This window comes from Lycium barbarum, chromosome 7 (genome assembly GCF_019175385.1).
Source record: "Lycium barbarum isolate Lr01 chromosome 7, ASM1917538v2, whole genome shotgun sequence".
In the NCBI taxonomy this organism is placed as follows: domain Eukaryota; kingdom Viridiplantae; phylum Streptophyta; class Magnoliopsida; order Solanales; family Solanaceae; genus Lycium; species Lycium barbarum.
Genome location: NC_083343.1, coordinates 121,447,865 through 121,466,130, shown reverse-complemented (window position 1 = coordinate 121,466,130; position 18,266 = coordinate 121,447,865). Strand labels below are relative to the sequence as shown.

General features: G+C 40.3%; 1 protein-coding gene across 1 annotated transcript; it reads right to left on the bottom strand.

Annotated features, from left to right (window-relative positions):
* Positions 1–6,244: 6,244 nt before the first annotated feature.
* On the bottom strand, positions 6,245–11,592 carry LOC132601851 (sufE-like protein 1, chloroplastic/mitochondrial). Its single transcript, XM_060314909.1, has 3 exons — positions 11,346–11,592; positions 8,534–8,858; positions 6,245–7,440 (listed from the first exon to the last, which is right to left on the bottom strand). Exons 1-3 carry the CDS (start codon positions 11,590–11,592, stop codon positions 6,741–6,743), a joined length of 1,272 nt encoding a protein of 423 aa, XP_060170892.1. The 3' UTR covers positions 6,245–6,740.
* Between the last annotated feature and the right edge of the window lie 6,674 nt (positions 11,593–18,266).

The window sequence follows — 18,266 nt, the reverse complement described above, 5'->3', positions numbered from 1 at the left end:
CCCAGATCCCAGATCTCTCTCTTTCCTCTATTCTCTCTTTTCTTTTCTTCTTCCTTTTTGTTTTTTTTTCTCTTTCCTCTTTTCCTCTCTATTCTACCTTGCGATCGGAAATCCTTCACCGTGAGAAGTGATTCCGGTCGCGCGAGCTGATCCCGGTCGTGAACAGCAATTCCGGTCGTGAACAGTATTTTCCGGCCAATGAACAGTATTTTTCGGCAGTGAACAACATTTTGATCTGTTTGACTTTCTTAATGGGGGAGAATAGAATGTATTTTACAGCAGGGTTTAAGTCTTATGATATCACTAGACTTAAATCAAGGTCGGAACTATGGTTTGATTGGGTGGAAAGAAGCCGTAATTTGATGCGTAGAACCACCTTCAACGGCAAGATAATGGAGTGGATATGCTATGTCCTTCAGGAAGCCTCGAGGGACAACGGAACGCAGCCGAGAAGGTGGAAAAATAAGGAGCAAAATTCCTTATATTTCTGCTCAAGGAAGAGCAACAAACATGACAGATTTATCTCTATTGTTTCAGTACAAGGAGACAACAGAGCTGTTATTATACTACCAGAAGTCACATTCAATGCTGGATGGAAGGATATTGCATTTAAGATTATCAGATTCATAAAGGAAGACAAAAGTCCATTTATTACGAACATTCCCAGGAAGGTTGACCCCAAAACCACATATGCGGCTACTGTCAGAACTAGCAAGTGGCAGGCAAATGATCAAAAGGACGCAATGGTCAATACTCGCAACAATAAAATTGATGTGGAACGAGAGGATGATTCCGCTGAGAATGGGCTACTGGCAAGATGTGTAGTTGGCCATTTTAGAAGAGATTTGAAGGAGACACCAACGCTTTCTGATCTAAGACGATGGGTCGTCTCGACTTGGAAGAACGCTTTCGGAGTGAACATCTACGAAATGGCAGAATCGTTCTTCCTCTTTGAGTTTCCAAACAAACATATGGCGGAGCATGTATTGAAGGGTGTTTGGACTTGGAAAAAGGAGAAAATCTTTCTGGAATGGTGGTCGCCGGTTGCTGGATGTAGCACTGATATTCAGGAGAAAGATGGGACTTGGATCAGAGCTATGGGGCTTCCGCTTCATCTCTGGTCAGAGAAAACCTTCAAAGCTATTGGCGACCAATGCGGTGGATGGCTACAAACAGAGGAAGAAACATCCCTTAAGAATCATCTCAAATGGGCTAGGTTGAAGATAAAAGGAGGGGGCAGGAATGTACCTACAGAAGTAATAATAGAAGAAAAGGGTCTGTTTTTCATCATACCTATTTGGAGCGAGACGCCGACGAGGGTGGTTGCTGGAGAAGATGGTCGGAAACTGGTGACAGACCATTGGGTAATAGAGAGATCCAACTCCCATAATAGGGTTGACAACTGCAAAGTTGACTTACCAGAGCACGTGGATGCTGAAAAGGGCAAAAATCATAGCAGATTTTCTTGGGAGCAGGAGACGGCACGTGAGGGAGAGCTGGTCAACGATATTTTAAGAAGGAAGGATATTGGGCCTTCTAACGATAGTGGGCTGAACAAACTGAAAATACCAGAGGAAGCAAATTTCGAAACCTATGGGAAAAAGAGTTCTCTGTTGAGCTTTTCATTAAAGCCCAAATCCCTAAAGAAAGATATGGGACCGGTCTGCTGTATCCCCAATCGATTAGAGCAGCCCAGTTATATCGACCCTCTTAACCCAGAAGCTGAAGAAACCTCGGACTGCTTCATCTCAAAAAAATTACAGCTGGCAGTAGCAGTGCGACAGGAGAATATACACGATCCTGAGATCGATTGCACATGCAAACCTCAATTAGCTCGATTTCATGGAGAAGATGACAACAGTAATGATGATCAAGGATCCAGGGACTTGGTCACAAATATCACAGAGGGAAATTGCTCTCAGATGGACCAATTTCAACAGTTGGAGCAGTTGACAATTGAGGACATTCAACCTTTGGATGTACAAATGCAGGCAATTGAGGGAGAGGCAATTTTAAGGGTGCAACAAAATATTTTGAAGTTTAGCAAACAACTGGGTGTGGAAACTCAGGGGTATGAAGATGAAATATGGGCCTTATTCTTGAAGCTGGATAAAAGAATACAGGAAACACTCAGCAAGACCAAACCTTCATCTTCTATACCTAGGGGTCAGAATGAAGTGAAGAATCTTCTGGAATTCGGAATCAAATTCAAAGATGGTGAGCCAAGGACTAGGGGGAGGGAAGTTAGCAATGTTTCCCGATGAAAGTACACATTATCTCGTGGAATGTGAGGGGATTAAACGATCTCGACAAGAGGAGGGTGATCAAATCTCTAATACTCGATTGGAGGGCTGACATATATTGTTTCCAGGAAACTAAAATGGAAGGGGATTATGGGGAAGTAGTTAAGCATTTATTCAGTAATAGATGGGCGGATTATGTGGGTTTGGAGGCGAATGGTAGAAGTGGAGGGATTCTTATCATGTGGGATAAAAGGGTTTGGACAGGGGAATTAATCAATTTTGGTTTTTCCTCTATTTCCTGTAAACTCTGTTCCAGATTGGACAATTGTAGCTGGGTGTTAACTGGGGTTTATGCTCCTAATTGCAGAAAAGAAAGAAAGGAGCTTTGGATGGAACTAGCAGGAACTAGAGGGGCATGTGAAGGAGCCTGGGTAGTCTGTGGGGATTTTAACACCACCAGGTTCCCTACTGAAAGAAGGAATTGCACTGTTTTATCTAGAGCTATGAAGGATTTCTCTAGAATCATTGAAGACCTTGAACTTGTGGATCCTCCTCTGCTAGGTGGAAAATACACTTGGTTCAGGGGTGATAATTATGAATGTTCCTCAAGAATTGATAGATTTTTGCATTCTGTGGAATGGGATGAAAAGTTCAGCATGATTAAACAATCTGTTTTACCAAGGATTATCTCTGATCATTCCCCTATATCATTGAAATGTGGAGAATGGGATTTCTCAAAATCATATTTTAAATTTGAGAATTGGTGGATGGAGGTTGCAGGTTTCAAGGAAAGGGTGGAGGAATGGTGGACATCTTGTGAAGAATCAGGTAGACCAGATTATATTCTGGCCTGTAAACTGAGGTTCCTGAAATCAAAACTGAAGGAGTGGAGTGCTTTAAATGGGGGGAATTTGAAGGTCAAGAAAGCAGATATCCTATACAAAATCAACTCTATAGATTCCATACAGGAGCAAAGAACCTTAACAGAAGATGAACTACTTTTGAAAGCAAGTTTACAAATGGAGTATCATGAAGTGGCAAAAAATGAGGAAATCTCATGGAGACAAAGATCTCGAATTCTATGGCTGAAGCAAGGGGATAAGAACACTAAGTTCTTTCAGAGGATGGCTAATTGCCATAAGAGGTACAACCACATTGACAGTTTAGAAGTGGAGGGAGATACCATCACTGATCCACAAATAATTAAGGGGGAAATTGTGGATTTCTATCGGAGACTTTACACTGAGACAGAATACTGGAGACCTAGCTTCAATCTACGAGGAGAGTTCAGAGTTACTGAAGAGGAAAATGTTTGGCTACAGAGAGACTTTGAAGAACAAGAGGTGCTAGACTGTCTGAAATCATGTGCAGCTGACAAGGCTCCAGGTCCAGATGGCTTTTCTATGGGATTTTTCCATTGCTGCTGGGAGATTGTGAAAGAGGATCTGATGAACACTGTTAGGAATTTCCATAGAAGTGAATTCTTTGAAAAGAGCTTTAATGCAACTTATATTGCATTAATCCCCAAGAAGAATGGTGCCAAGAGACTAAAAGACTTCAGACCCATTAGCCTGATTGGGAGTGTGTATAAAATCATCTCTAAGTTGCTCACAGAGAGGCTTAAGAGAGTGATCAACAAGTTGGTAAATGGACACCAAATGGCTTTCATAAGAGGTAGACAAATTATGGATGCAGCTTTGTTAGCAAATGAATGTGTTGATTCTAGACTTAAAGGACAGAAAGCAGGCATATTATGCAAACTTGATATTGAGAAGGCATATGACCATGTTAATTGGAACTATCTACTTAAAGTTCTAAAAGACATGGGTTTTGGGGTGAAGTGGATTAAATGGATTTCTTTCTGCATAAAGACAGTAAAATTTTCAGTTTTGGTGAATGGTTCACCAGAAGGCTTTTTTGCCTCAGAAAGAGGTTTGAGGCAGGGTGACCCTCTTTCACCTCTCCTCTTTCTCATTGCCATGGAGGGTGTAAATCAGATGTTTCAAGTAGCAAAGGAAAGGAGTTTTGTGAAGGGGTTCAGAGCTGCAGTTGGGGGGAACAATGGCACTGAGATCACACATTTACTATATACAGATGATTCACTGGTTTTTTGTGATGCAGATATCAACCAGGTGGAATATTTGAGGTCTATTTTGGTGATTTTTGAAGCAGTATCAGGGTTACATGTTAACTGGAATAAGAGTATGTTGTTTCCAGTCAATAAAGTGGAAAATATTCAACTGCTAGCAGAAATTCTAGGGTGTGAGGTGGGAGCCTTACCCACCATTTACCTAGGACTCTCCTTGGGTGCAAAAAGTAAAGCTCTGGAAATTTGGAATGGTGTTTTGGAAAGGTGTGAAAAGAGGCTTGCTAGTTGGAAGGGGCAGTATTTATCATTGGGCGGCAGAGTCATTTTAGTCAACAGTGTACTGGATGCCCTCTCCACATATATCATGTCTCTGTTTCCTATCCCATCTAATGTTCTGAAAAGAATAGACTCATTGAGGAGAAAATTCATTTGGCAAGGCAACAAAGAAAGGAAAGCAATCCATTTGGTTAAATGGGACTGCCTCATCACCAGTAAGAAGGATGGAGGACTTGGCATTAGGGATCTCAAAATCCATAATCAAAGCTTACTTATGAAGTGGTTGTGGAGATATAACATGGAGGTCAATGCATTATGGAGGAGGTTTGTGCATGATAAATATGGCCAAGAAGAAGAGTGGTGCTCTAAGTCAGTTAATAGTCCCTTTGGAGTGGGTGTTTGGAAAGCTATTAGATCATTGTGGCCATCTCTGGCCGAAAATATCAGTATAAAAGTGGGCAATGGAAGGAAAATTCTCTTGTGGCATGACAACTGGCTTGGGCATGGATCCTTAAAAGATTTGTTTCCTGAGTTCTATAATATTGTTACTCTACCGGAGGTAAAACTTGAATCAGCTAAAGGAGTACATGGATGGAATATTACTTTTAGAAGATTACTACATGACTGGGAATTGGAAAGAGCTGTGGAATTATTCAAGACCTTGGAACAATTTCAAGGTTTTAAAGAATCTGAGGATTCTTTGTACTGGAAACATGGCAATAATGGTGTTTTTACTGTCAAATCAGCATACAATTATCAGCTCAGGCAATATACACAATCTGATCAGTGGCCATGGAAATCCATTTGGAAGACTAAGGCACCGTATAAGGTTTCATGTTTCTCTTGGCTGGTAGCAAGAGAAGCATGTCTCACCCAGGAAAAGTTAAGGAGAAGGGGTTTTCATCTATGTACTAGATGTGTTCTGTGTGATGCAGCCAGAGAAAGTAACTCACATTTATTTATACATTGTCCTTTCACTATACAATTGTGGCAATTTTTCCTGAACATGGTAGGACTAAGTTGGACTATGCCGGCGAACAACTGTGAGTTATTGAAGTGCTGGAACTATAATGGGGGAGCAGTAAGACAAAAGAGTTGGTGGAAACTTGTCCCAGCAGTTATTTGGTGGATAATTTGGAAGGAGAGGAACAATAGAGTTTTTGAAGACAAATGTAATTCTGTGCAGAAAATTAAGATGAATTGTGTCATTTTGTTTCACTTTTGGTATAAAGAAAACTATGTAGAAGAGGTTGAATCACTAGTTGATATGATAGGTTCCTTGTGAAGCAGTAGTCTGCAGCATGGTGGGGTGTTTTTTTTAATTTTGTATGGCTGCACTGTCATGGTGCAGGTGTAATATATATATATATATATATATATATATATATATATATATATATATATATATATATATAAATATACATGTTACCAGTCTCAAAAAAAAGTAATAGATATGTAAATCACTTTGGTTCAGGGAGACCTGAAACATAGTTCTCCAAAGATGGACTTCTTCAGATATATAATTAATATACTTTAAAGACCTAAAAGTATAATTTCTAAGTTTACTAAACTTGAAAGGCTTAACATAGTAAAATTACTAACGAAAGGACAATTGTAATAGCATTTCATCAAGAAACTAGAAAACAAAATTGCTACATCAATGTACATGATAAAAATAAAATATTTATTGCTTGCTGGGTAATAATTTAAACAAAAGGGAATCGGGTTAAAATTCCTGAACCGGGACGTGGCGGTTGACGGCAACGTTAGGAAGTCTAGAGACGTCCCAAATACCTAGTTTTATCATTCTTGAAGTTGGTTAGCAGGTCCAAACACAAGTCTAAGTGTGTCATTGAGAAAATTGATAAGATTGAAGCAACCAAATTACTGCAGTAGATAGATAATTGAAGCTGTGTATTAATCTGTTTCTTGGGAGGAAAAAAAAAACCTTAGTATTCAATTCTTCCATAACTATCTTATTAAGATTAATGTAACAAAACAAACAATCAAGACTCTTCATCATAATCCATAGCTACCTACTTCTCAGGGGGTCATGCTACTAGCTAGTATGAGGTATAAATGTCAATAAATTACAGGACAGAAAGAACCAGACCTCTCTTGATGCCAACAATTTAACTACTACCAACTTCGGACGGTGTCTTCGCCACAATTGACAATGCGTGTAATCCATTGTGCAACTCATCTTGTATTAAACCATAAATCATCCTATGCCTCTTCACCAAACTCTTACCTTCAAATTCCTCTGAAACCACGTTTAAATTAAAATGCGTCTCTCCATCGCTACCTCTCACCCCAACATGCCCCGTGTGCTGATACGATATATCTTCAACTTCTAATTCAACCGGCCTAAGTTCCTTCTCTAATTTCTCCTTTATTCTCATCCCTCTACTCCTCAAAACACCATCATCAACAGTACCAACATTTATATTGTTTCCACTAACTTTAGGAATGGTTCCAGACTCGACATTTCCATTAACATTAATTCGCTCAGTCGAGGCATCATTTGATAATTCGCTCTGAGGGCCTAAACCAGAAGCATTTTTCTCATCTTCGACATACAACTGCAACGCTTTTTTCTGCATTAACTTCAACATATTTAGAAACCCATTATTCCTGGAAGGTGTTAAGCTTTGTTGCAATCCTAAAAGAACAGCAAAATCAGGGGAAACTTTTATAATCTCTTCTACGGGTCTTCCAGAAAGTCCTTGAACTAACAAAGCAGCAAGACCTTTAGTGAGTACCGAATCAGAATCAGCCTCAAAGATTACATTTTTCTCCGAGTCAAAATTCGCCCTAACCCAAACCTGTGAATAGAGGTGCAAAAATTACCCCATCAATTATAAAAGAGCAAATAAAGCAATTAAAACTTAGGACCCATTTGACCATGAAAATTATTCTCTTTATTTGAAATTTGGAAAGCAGCCAAAATCCGATTTTCACTTTCACTTCCAGTGCCAAAACCCGGTTTTCACTTTCACTTTTGTCATTTTCAATATGTTCAAACGGCCAAATATTCTTTGCAAAAAACTATAACCTAACACAATTACAGCTTCAAAAATTCCGAAAAAGTGAAATATTTTAGTTTTTATGGCCAAACGCTTACTATATGGGCGGGTTGGGTTATGACCCACATCGTAGCCCAAGTAATTTTTGGGCGGATCAATAGCCGCCAATTTATTACACAGTGTTTGGATGGTTGTTAACTATTATATTGTACCGTTAAATTCATCATTGTGTAACATTACACAACGGGAGACGATACAATCTATCCAAAGGTTATATCCAGGGGCGGACCCACATAGAAAATTGTGGTGCTCGAGCAACCATTAAACCCGTCTCGGAATATATATATTTCTATATAAAACTGTGAAAAATAGATATATTAGATTGGTAAGCACTCATTCCACAAATGTGCTTACGGGTGCTTTGGTTTGGATGAGGAATGTCAAATTTTATGTTTGCGTGAGGTTAAGGGTTCGATCCTCCACAAAGGTTATTTTTGGATACTCTTTTAGTTCTTATTTCTGTGTCTCATTGTTTGTTTCTTAATTTTTTAATGCATATTCTTCTTTTTTATTTTTACCAATTGACTTTTTCTTTCACTACTTACTTTTTTTGCCCTTTCTAATTTGTCAAACTTCATCGCGGCAAAAGGCCTAAAAAGAAAAAGAAGAAGAGAAAAATTATCACTTTCTAACCTGAATAAAGTAGTTTTTCTTTATGCTGATTTTTCTTTTTCGACGACCGTCATTTATCGTTAAAGGCAAGCACCCAACACCTTAAAATCCTGGATCTGTCACTGGTTATATCCATTAAAACAACACAGTACAGTATAATATGAAACAATATGTAACAACCATCGAAATACGACGTTAACTCAGCCCATTTTGACCCGCCCCGTGAAACACAACCCTGAACCTTGTTTTCATTAGTCTTGTAGCGAGCATCAAGTGGTTTTAAGTTGTTGCTATAAAACAAAAGTTGTTGATATTTAGCTTTTGGTTGTTCAACTGCTTGAAAGAGTTTGATGATTTCTTGAAGTTTTGGTGGGAGTTGTTGAATAGGCTGAAGAGATGATAATGGATTTTTTGGTGGAGATTCTTGGAATAGTGATGATGGATTTAAAGAAGGTTGATTTAGTTGGATGTAAAGAAAAGGGTTTAAGGGATGGTGAAGTGATGAGATTGGGGGAAATAGACATGGATTGGATTGGAGAAAGAAAATTGTTGCTGTAGAGATTAAGGGAAGATTCTAGAGAGAATTAATGTGCATACCCTAGTTTTGTCCTTTTAGTGCTTCATTACAGCTTACGTGAGGTGTATTGAACGGACACCTATCCCCTCGCTTCCACCGCCGTCTACTCAGTTGATGTTTAGCCACAAGGTAATTAGAAAAACTCATCATATGCGTGTTATGTTTCCATCATTTTATTTTCTTGTTTGGGAAAGGAATTGACCAAGAAATTATGCAAAGTTAATAACTGTAGTTTCTATGATATATAATACTGTATATTATATGCAGAGATTGCCAAAAACAAAAAAACAAATTTACTTGGGTAAGAAAATGTTAATTATATACAACTGCTCTGTTTATTTAAACTTCTCTCAACTTAATTCATGAATTGTTTCTTAACTGCAATCTTCGGTTGGACATTTTTTAACGAGAATTTGAATCTTTCAGGTGACGACATAGTTAGATTTTGAGTTTTATTAGTGAAGTTATAATGGCACCATTAAACAGCAGAAATCGGATTGTTATGGTGTTAAAGTTTCCTATTAATTTCAGGGCATATGATTAAAATTTAGAGGACTTGTTGCAGATATCAATTTCAATGTCACTGATTATCATGATGATCTAAAGTAGGTGTGTGGGATAGCTAACTATTGAGTCACCTATGTCTGAAATCTATTTTCTCACTTAGGAAACTGAAATTTGGTTCATTTTTGTTGTTTTGTGACTGATATGTAGATATCGAACTTCTCAAAAGAAGAGTGTTTGTGCATGTATTTCGACATCAGAGCACTGGTTTCTCTAGAGGAAGTTCAAAATACACGCTGCACAAATGTGGACGATGGGAGGCTCGGATGTGGCAGTTTCACAGAAAGAAGTGAGTTATCACTTATCCCAACATAGCTTAGGCATGTCATATTATTTATGATATTTGAGTAGTTGTTTAAAATTCTTGGTCTATTATCAAGTCATTATACTAATTTTATAAACTAGAGAGAATAGTGTCTCATTGGATATGCGCCTGCAGGTATATCTATCTTGGACTGTTTGACAGTAAGATAGCAGCTGCAAGGTCCAATGGTCAAAACTTGACTTTCCCTCCCTTTTATGTTATGCCGTTTACACTTCCATCATTGACTGGACTTGGTCTGTCGCTCTTGCTCGGGGCGTAAACAAGACTGTTATAAGGCTTTCCCACATGTTAGGACTACATTATGGATTGTTGCCCCATTTTAGTCATACTTATTTTATCATAAATAAACTTGTGTTAGATGGTTGAGCAAAAAGTTACCCAACATAATACGAAAACAACATATAAACACCAAATTCCCATTACCAACAAATACCGCAACAAAGAAAGGAAAAGGGTGAAAACTCACGAAGCTGAGAATACAACAGTCACCAAAGATAAATTGAAACCAAAATAGAGAAATTTTGACCTAAAACTGGAAATGGAGAGGGTCAAAAATGTCTCTTAACGTATTAAAAATTGCTCAAAAATGATTTTCCCCTCCTTCTACCTATTTGATCAAAAATGCCCTTAACGTAGTAGATATGACTCAAAAATGTCCAAATTTTTCATTGCAGCATGGCGCAGGTACAGTTAAATGTTCTGAACATCTGTTTCTATTGTGATATATGTAGGTGTTGATGGATGATGTTGATATTCTGTCTTTAACTCTGCTTGTATTTGAATATGGTTCTCTAAGTGTCTGAGTAGAGGTTCAACTGGTTACCACCCTTACCTTAAGTCTCTTTGTTTTTATCTTCTGATTCAGTTCTGGTGCTTATTGGTTAAGATATTGGTTGAGTTCTCTAAATAGATTAATGTAATTCTCTACAATCCGAGAATGCTTTTTCTGCATACAATTCATGAAAGGAAATATCTTGATATACTGTTGGGAGAGCGGCTAAAACCCAGTTGAGTTATTTGCTCTCTTCTCTTCTCTCTCTTCTCTCTCCTCCACCATCAACGGTAACATCTCCCTCCCCCCACCCCACCTGCCACAGTGCCACCACATCCGGCGATCAGACCGCGTCCGGCGACCAGGTAACTCCGGCGATCAGGTAACGCCGGCCTCTTTTCCGGCCAGATCTACTTTTTTTTTTCTCTCTTTCCTTTTCTTCTTCTTCTTCTCCTTCTCTTCTCCTTTTCCCCTTTTTTATCTGCTCCTGGCGCTGCCAGAAAGGAAATATCACCGGACCCACGGCTTAAACCCAGTTGAGTTATTTGCTCTCTTCTCTCTCTTCTCTTCTCTCTCTTCTCTCTCCTCCACCATCAACGGTAACATCTCCCTCCCCCCACCCCACCTGCCACCACATCCGGCGATCAGACCGCGTCCGGCGACCAGGTAACTCCGGCAATCAGGTAACGCCGGCCTCTTTTCCGGCCAGATCTACTTTTTTTTTTCTCTCTTTCCTTTTCTTCTTCTTCTCTTTCTCTTCTCCTTTTCCCCTTTTTTATCTGCTCCTGGCGCTGCCAGAACACAGCTGCGTCATCGCCGGAGACTTTTTCCGGCACCATTTTCCGGCCAGCCCTCTCTCTCTCCTTTTTTTCTTTTTTCTTTTTCTTTTCTTGTTCCCCCTCTTCTCTGCTCCTGTTTCAGGACTCTGTGAAAATAATTCCGGCAGTGAACAGTGAACATTAACTCCGGCAGTGAACAATACTCTGGCAGTGAACAGTGAACAGTACTCGGACGTTGAACAGTGTTTTCCTGCGGCGATCAGGTTCATTTCAACTGGAGTTGGTACCTCCGATTGCCATATTCATTATTTGTCCATACACTTGCAGTTACATTTTTTGCTAACTTTAGACTTTTGAATAGTTTATTAGTTCATACTCATTTTCGTGGCTTTACTTAGTGATGGTAGACTAGGGTCATGTTCTCGTTCAGGGACGGGGGCGAGGGTTAGGAGGGGTAAGTGGGTTAAAGGAGCGTCTAGGTTGAGAGTAGGATCTTGGAACATTGGAACGTTAACGGGGAAGTTCATAGAGCTAGTTAAGATTCTTCAGAAGAGGAAGATTAATATATCTTGTATCCAAGAGACCAAATGGATAGGTCCTAAAGCTAAGGAGGTAGACGGGTATAAGTTGTGGTTCTCTGGTAGGTCGAAGTATAGAAATGGGGTGGGCATTTTAGTAGATAGTGAATTAAGGGATCAGGTGGTAGAGGTTAGGAGAGTCACTGATAGGATGATGTCGATTAAGGTGGTCGTTGAAGAACTCACTTTGAACATTATTAGTGTATATGCGCCGCAAGCGGGCTTAGGCGACGAGGAGAAGAGGCGCTTTTGGGAGAATTTGGACGAATTAGTGGGAGGCATACCGCCTACTGAGAAGCTATTCGTGGGAGGTGATTTCAATGGACACATCGGACCTATTTCGAGAGGTTATGATGATGTGCATGGAGGCTTTGGCTTCGGGGACAGGAATGGAGGAGGAGTCTCACTTTTGGATTTTGCAAGAGCTTTTGGATTGGTGATAGCCAATTCGAGTTTCCCAAAGAAGGAGGAACACTTGGTAACCTTCCGTAGTTCGGTGGCTAAGACTCAAATTGACTTTTTACTCCTTAGGAAGGATGATAAAGGTCTGTGCAATGATTGTAAGGTCATCCCGAGCGAATATCTTACAACCCGACATAAGCTCTTGGTGATGGATTTAGCGATCAAGATGACGAGGAAGAAGAGGGTCGTGGAGGACCGACCTAGGATCAGATGGGGGAGTTTGACCACTATTAGTGCCCTGGAGATGGGAGAGAAATTGAAGGATATGGGGGCTTGGGATAGTAGTGGGGATGCAACCAGTATGTGGGATAAGACGGCTAGTTGCATTAGGGTGGTAGCAAGGGAAGTGTTGGGGGTCTCGACAGGTAGTCGTGGTCAGCATCGAGGGGACTGGTGGTGGAATGGAGAAGTTCAAGGGAAGGTGGAAGCAAAGAATGTGGCGTATGCGAAGTTGATAGAAAGCAAGGATGAGGTGGAGAAGTGGACGAATACAAAACTTTATAAGATGGCGAGGAAGGAGGCGAAGTTGGCGGTTTCGACGACAAAAACGGCAGCTTTTGAACGCATGTATACTGACCTAGAAGAGAAAGGAGGGGAACAGAAATTGCTCAGGCTAGCCAAGGCAAGGGAGAGAAAGGCTCGTGATGTGGATCAAGTAAAATGCATCAAGGACGAGCATGGCAAAGTATTGCTAGAGGAAACTGTCATTAGACGGAGATGGCAATCATACTTCTCCAAACTCTTGAATGAAGAAGGGGACAGAGACATTGTGTTGGGTGATTTAGAACATACAGAAAGGCGTCGCGACTTTGGCTATTGCAGGAGTATTAAGGTTGACGAGGTTAAGGGTGTTGTTCGTAGGATGCGCAGGGGAAGAGCAACCGGACCTGATGAGATTCCGGGGGAATTCTGGAAGAGCGCGGCCCCGAAAGGTTTAAAGTGGCTGACTAGGTTGTTTAATGTCATCTTTAAGACGACATTGATGCCCGAAGAATGGAGGGCGAGTGTAATGATCCCTCTATACAAGAATAAGAGAGATATCCAGAGTTGCAACAACTATAGAAGTATCAAGCTGCTAAGCCATACTATGAAAGTGGGGGAAAGGGTGGTGGAGATGAGGGTGAGGAGAGGTGTGTCTATTTCAGAAAACCAGTTCGGATTCATGCCGGGACGTTCAACTACAGAAGCCATCCATCTTATGAGAAGGTTGGTGGAGCAGTATAGGGAGAGGAAGAGGGACCTACACATGGTATTCATCGACCTAGAAAAGGCTTATGACAAAGTTCTAAGACAGATCCTATGGAAATGCTTGGAGGCTAAAAGTGTACCTGTGGCGTACATTAGGGTGATCAAGGACATGTATGAGGGAGCCAAAACCAGGGTGAGGACAGTAGGAGGAGACTCAGAGCACTTTCCAGTTGTGATGGGGTTGCATCAAGGATCAGCTCTTAGTCCGTTTTTATTTGCCTTGGTGATGGATGGATTGACACGGCAAATTCAAGGTGAGTGTTACGTCCCGTATTTTTATACATTGGGACATGTCACGCCCCGAACCTGGGCCTGGACGTAACACGACACCCGGTGCCTGACTGCATGTGACCGAGCGAACCAACTGGCTGACTGAATCAACATGTGATATCAAAACATAACTGAATGTGGAAACAATTAAACACATGCTGATATACTAAAGGTCTGACTGAAATCATAATGCGGAAATACTTAGACAATCTGAAATATATCTGAAAGTAGCTAACATGGCTAAACCAAAACAACTGAATGACTAAGTATAACTGTCTACAAGGCTAACATAACAAATATTTGACTATCTGAACTGTGTCTTTGAAGCCTCTAAGAGTACTGAATAATAAAACTGCCTATAAACTGAATTAACTAGATAGATGACAACGCCCCGAAGGAATTTGGGGCTCACCAGTAGCTGATACGTACACTCCTAAATAGCTGAGTCGTCAACCTGTATATCGTTGCCTGCATCGCGAGATGCAGGCCCCCAAGCAAATAAAAAGGGACATCAGTACATTTGAATTGTACTGGTATGTAAAGCAACTGAAGCAATAAAATACTGGAACTGAAACTGAAACTGATAACTGTAACTGTACTAAACAGGAAAGCAAGAAGCTGAAGTACTCCCTGTTCTGAATGAAGAATCACCTGTAAAACTGTAAATATAACTGTGGCCTGGGGCCCAAATAATGTGCACAAAAACTGTGGCCTCTGGCCCAAGCAATACGTATGCATAAACTGTGGCCTAGGGCCCAAATAATGTGTATGCATAAACTGTGGCCTAGGGCCCAAAAGTACAGATACAGGTGTTCAACATTAACAATTTACAAAACTGAGACTGGCTATATCTGATAGCATGATAACTGTTTCTGATTATGGGACTCTTGCAAATAACTGGTTATACACTGACTGAGACTCATGTGATAATAATGCATAAGTCTATAAAGATTACGTGTTGAGTTCATGATGTTCAAAGTGACAACCATGAACGAATTCTGTAACTGCAACCTTAGAAGATAACAGTTCTATATCATATCATGAAACTAGGGCTAAACTATATTCTGAGTCAAATTTGCTAACAAGTATGAAGAATGAGGCGTAGGGAAAATCATGAACATTCCCTAACGTAGATAGTTACCCTCACATACCTTAATTCCAGCCTTTGAGCGTAATACAATGTTCGTCACCCCTTTCAACTTTGATCTATAGCAATACAAGTCAAAGGGATTCTATATTAGCAATAATATTCATGATTTGGTCATCTAAGCATTTTATCAAACACTTAGTGGGCATAAAGCTTCACAATCTCCATTAATGGTGTTTCTTCACCCAATTCCCATTCTATTACTTCTGGGTGATTCTACAATCTCAATTAGGTGTAATAACGTCATTCTTCATCACCCACATGAATACAACAATCCCAAATCAACAATCCAAAACTCTAGCATAATTCATATAATTTCCTTTATCAAACTCATTTGTTATTCTCCCAAGAATTCATCAATTCTCAACTATAAATGATTTGAGAGTAGGAATATTACCTTTTGTGAGCATCCACCACGAAATCAACTTCCAAAGTTTGATTTGTAGCTTAGAACGACGGCAAGAACTGGTACTACACTTTATCCTTCACGAGCCTTGGGATTTGAGGCCTTCAACTTGTTGGATCCTCTCCTTTCTCTCTCTAACTATCCTTTCTCTCTCTCTAAAATCTGAAAATATGAGGGAAGGAGGCTGCTAGGGTTGGACATTTCCCTTAAATATTAAGTGGAAATGGGTCTGACCCAACTTGAGTTCGGGTTGGACCAAGTCCACTGTCCAGCATGACCTTTCTGTCTTAAAACGTTCATATCTCTCTAACCAGATGTCTCCTCGAGGCTCATAATATACCGTTGGAAAGCTATTTCAATTATCTACAACTTTCATGTTATACATGTTTCCAAATTCCCAACTTATAATAGGGTTATGTCCTCCCGAAGTTAGATCAGCCGAAAACGTACTTCCAATCGACGGCTCATTCGACGTTTCGTCGATCAGATCGACGAAACGTCGATCTCCTCCGTTGAATTGGCCAAATTTCCAGTGAACAATGCACAATCGACGGTTCAAAGGACGAACCGTCGATCAGATCGACGAAACGTCGATCTGATCCGTCGAATTGATCCAATTTCCAGTGAACAATGCGCAATCGACGGTTCAAAGGACGAACCGTCGATCAGATCGACGAAACGTCGATCTTCCCGTCGAAGTCACCCATTTCCCAGCGAAGACAGGCTTCAGTAAAATGGGTATAACTTTTTGTACGTAGCTCCGTTTGGGCTGGGCGACCTATCGTTGGAAAGCTATTTCAAAGATCTACAACTTTCATCAAGGAAGGTTTCCCAAATTCTAAATATTTAAAGGGGTTATGATCATAGGAAGTAAGACCTTCCACAAACTCATTGGCAAACATGCCCTGTAGAGTGGTTTTCAACTTTGCTTTGCCCAAAGACATTTCTTATGACTTAATTAGTTTTCAAGACACTTCCTATAACCCTCATATTGGTTCCATTATATTGTCACCTTATGAGTCGAACTTTCACTCGAAGCTACGAGGTGTTACAATATCTCTCCCTTGGGATCATTCGTCCTCGAATGATAAGCATTCGGGATTCTACAAAAATTTTGCCAGAGTTTCCCCTGTAATAAGGCACTACCAACCTGTTACAGCAACCCATAATATCATTGCCTCTCAAGTCTACATCACAATAGCATTATAAATTGGCCACACATGACCCAAAAGCATGAAAAGAAAGCTTACATACCTCAAAATTTTGGTGCTTCATCATAAATCTCTTTTGTAGGCTGAAACAAGTGCGGGTACCTAGATTTCATATCCTCCTCAGCTTCCCATGTAGCTTCCTCAACTTTCTGACTCCTCCACAGGACTTTCACTGAGGCAACTTCCTTAGTCCTCAACTTGCGAACTTGACGATCAAGAATGGCTATAGGGATCTCCTCATAGGTAAGGCCATTCTTAACTGTTATAGCATCGGCAGGAACAACCAACGAAGGGTCTCCCACACACTTCTTCAACATGGATACATGAAACACTGGATGAACAGCAGCTAAATCTTGTGGCAACTCAAGCTTATAAGCCAATTGACCAACCTTTCGTTGGATTCTGTATGGTCCATATGGAGGGACTATGCTTTCTCCTTCTTACCAAATCTCATAACGCATTTCATAGGCGAAACTTTCAGATACACTTAATCATCAACTTGGAGCTCTAAGTCTCTAAGCTGCATGTCCGAATAGGACCTTTGGCGACTCTGAGCCGTCTTCAAACGCTTCTAAATCAACTTGGCCTTCTTTATAGCCTGATAGACCAAATTTGGTCCTAACAACTCTGCTTTCCCAACTTTAGACTAACCAATCGGTGATTTGCACCTTCGCTCAAAAAAGATTTCAAACGGTGCCATCCCAATACTAGCATGGCAATTGTTTTTGTAAGTAAACTCAATAAGAGGCAGGTGGTCATCCCAATTACCATTGAAATCAAGGACACATGGTTATTGAACCGAATGAATACATGATTACTGAATTGCTGAGACATTGAACTGAATGTCTACTGAACTAACTGAATACTAAGCTGACTGAATACTGGATTAACTGAATAACATTAACTGGATACTGAGCTGACTGAATACTAGATTAACTGAGTACATTAACTGAATACTGAGCTGACTGAATACTGGATTAACTGAGTACGGGACTGGCATGAATACGTGAGTACTGGACTGATATCTGAGTACTAAGCTGACATAAATATCGGAGTATTGAACTAACATGAACATTATAACATGAGATCTGAATAGCGTATCTGTCTGACCATTTGTTTGAGGATGAAAAGCTGTACTAAGGTTCACCTTCGTACCCAATCCTTTCTGAAAGGATTTTCAGATGTTCGCTGTGAACTGAGCACTATAGTCTGAAATAATGGACACTAGGGTCTCATACAATCCGACAATTTCATTAACATATGACTTCGCATAATCTTCTGTTCAATCTGTGGTCTTAACTGGCAAGAAGTGTGCTGACTTCGTAAGTCTGTCCACAATCACTCAAATTAAATCATTCCTCCTATCTGAACGAGGTAGACCTAGAATGGTGAGCTTCTGACATAATTAGCTCTCTGAGCCCATCTACATCTGGAACGCATAATCTGCCTTGGTATCTCAAGGTACCGTTATCTCCCCTTTGTGCAAAAGCTAAGGCTTTATATTCGTGAATCCCCTCTTTCATCTTTAACAAGTAGGAATCACCAAACTGCTTCTCTCTAACTTTAATGACTAAGAAGGAATGCCATGTTCCGGGCAATAACTCCACCCGCTTCAGAGTCT

What these genes read in the sequence shown, in the direction of transcription:
- LOC132601851 (XM_060314909.1), bottom strand. Translation starts at nt 11,592, where the DNA reads ATGAACCTGATCGCCGCAGGAAAACACTGTTCAACGTCCGAGTACTGT. An exon ending in TCCGGCGATGACGCAGCTGT is followed by an intron (nt 8,859 to 11,345) that starts GTTCTGGCAGCG and finishes TAATCTCTACAG; the next exon opens with CAACAATTTTCTTTCTCCAA. An exon ending in AACAAGGTTCAGGGTTGTGT is followed by an intron (nt 7,441 to 8,533) that starts TTCACGGGGCGG and finishes TTTGCACCTCTA; the next exon opens with TTCACAGGTTTGGGTTAGGG.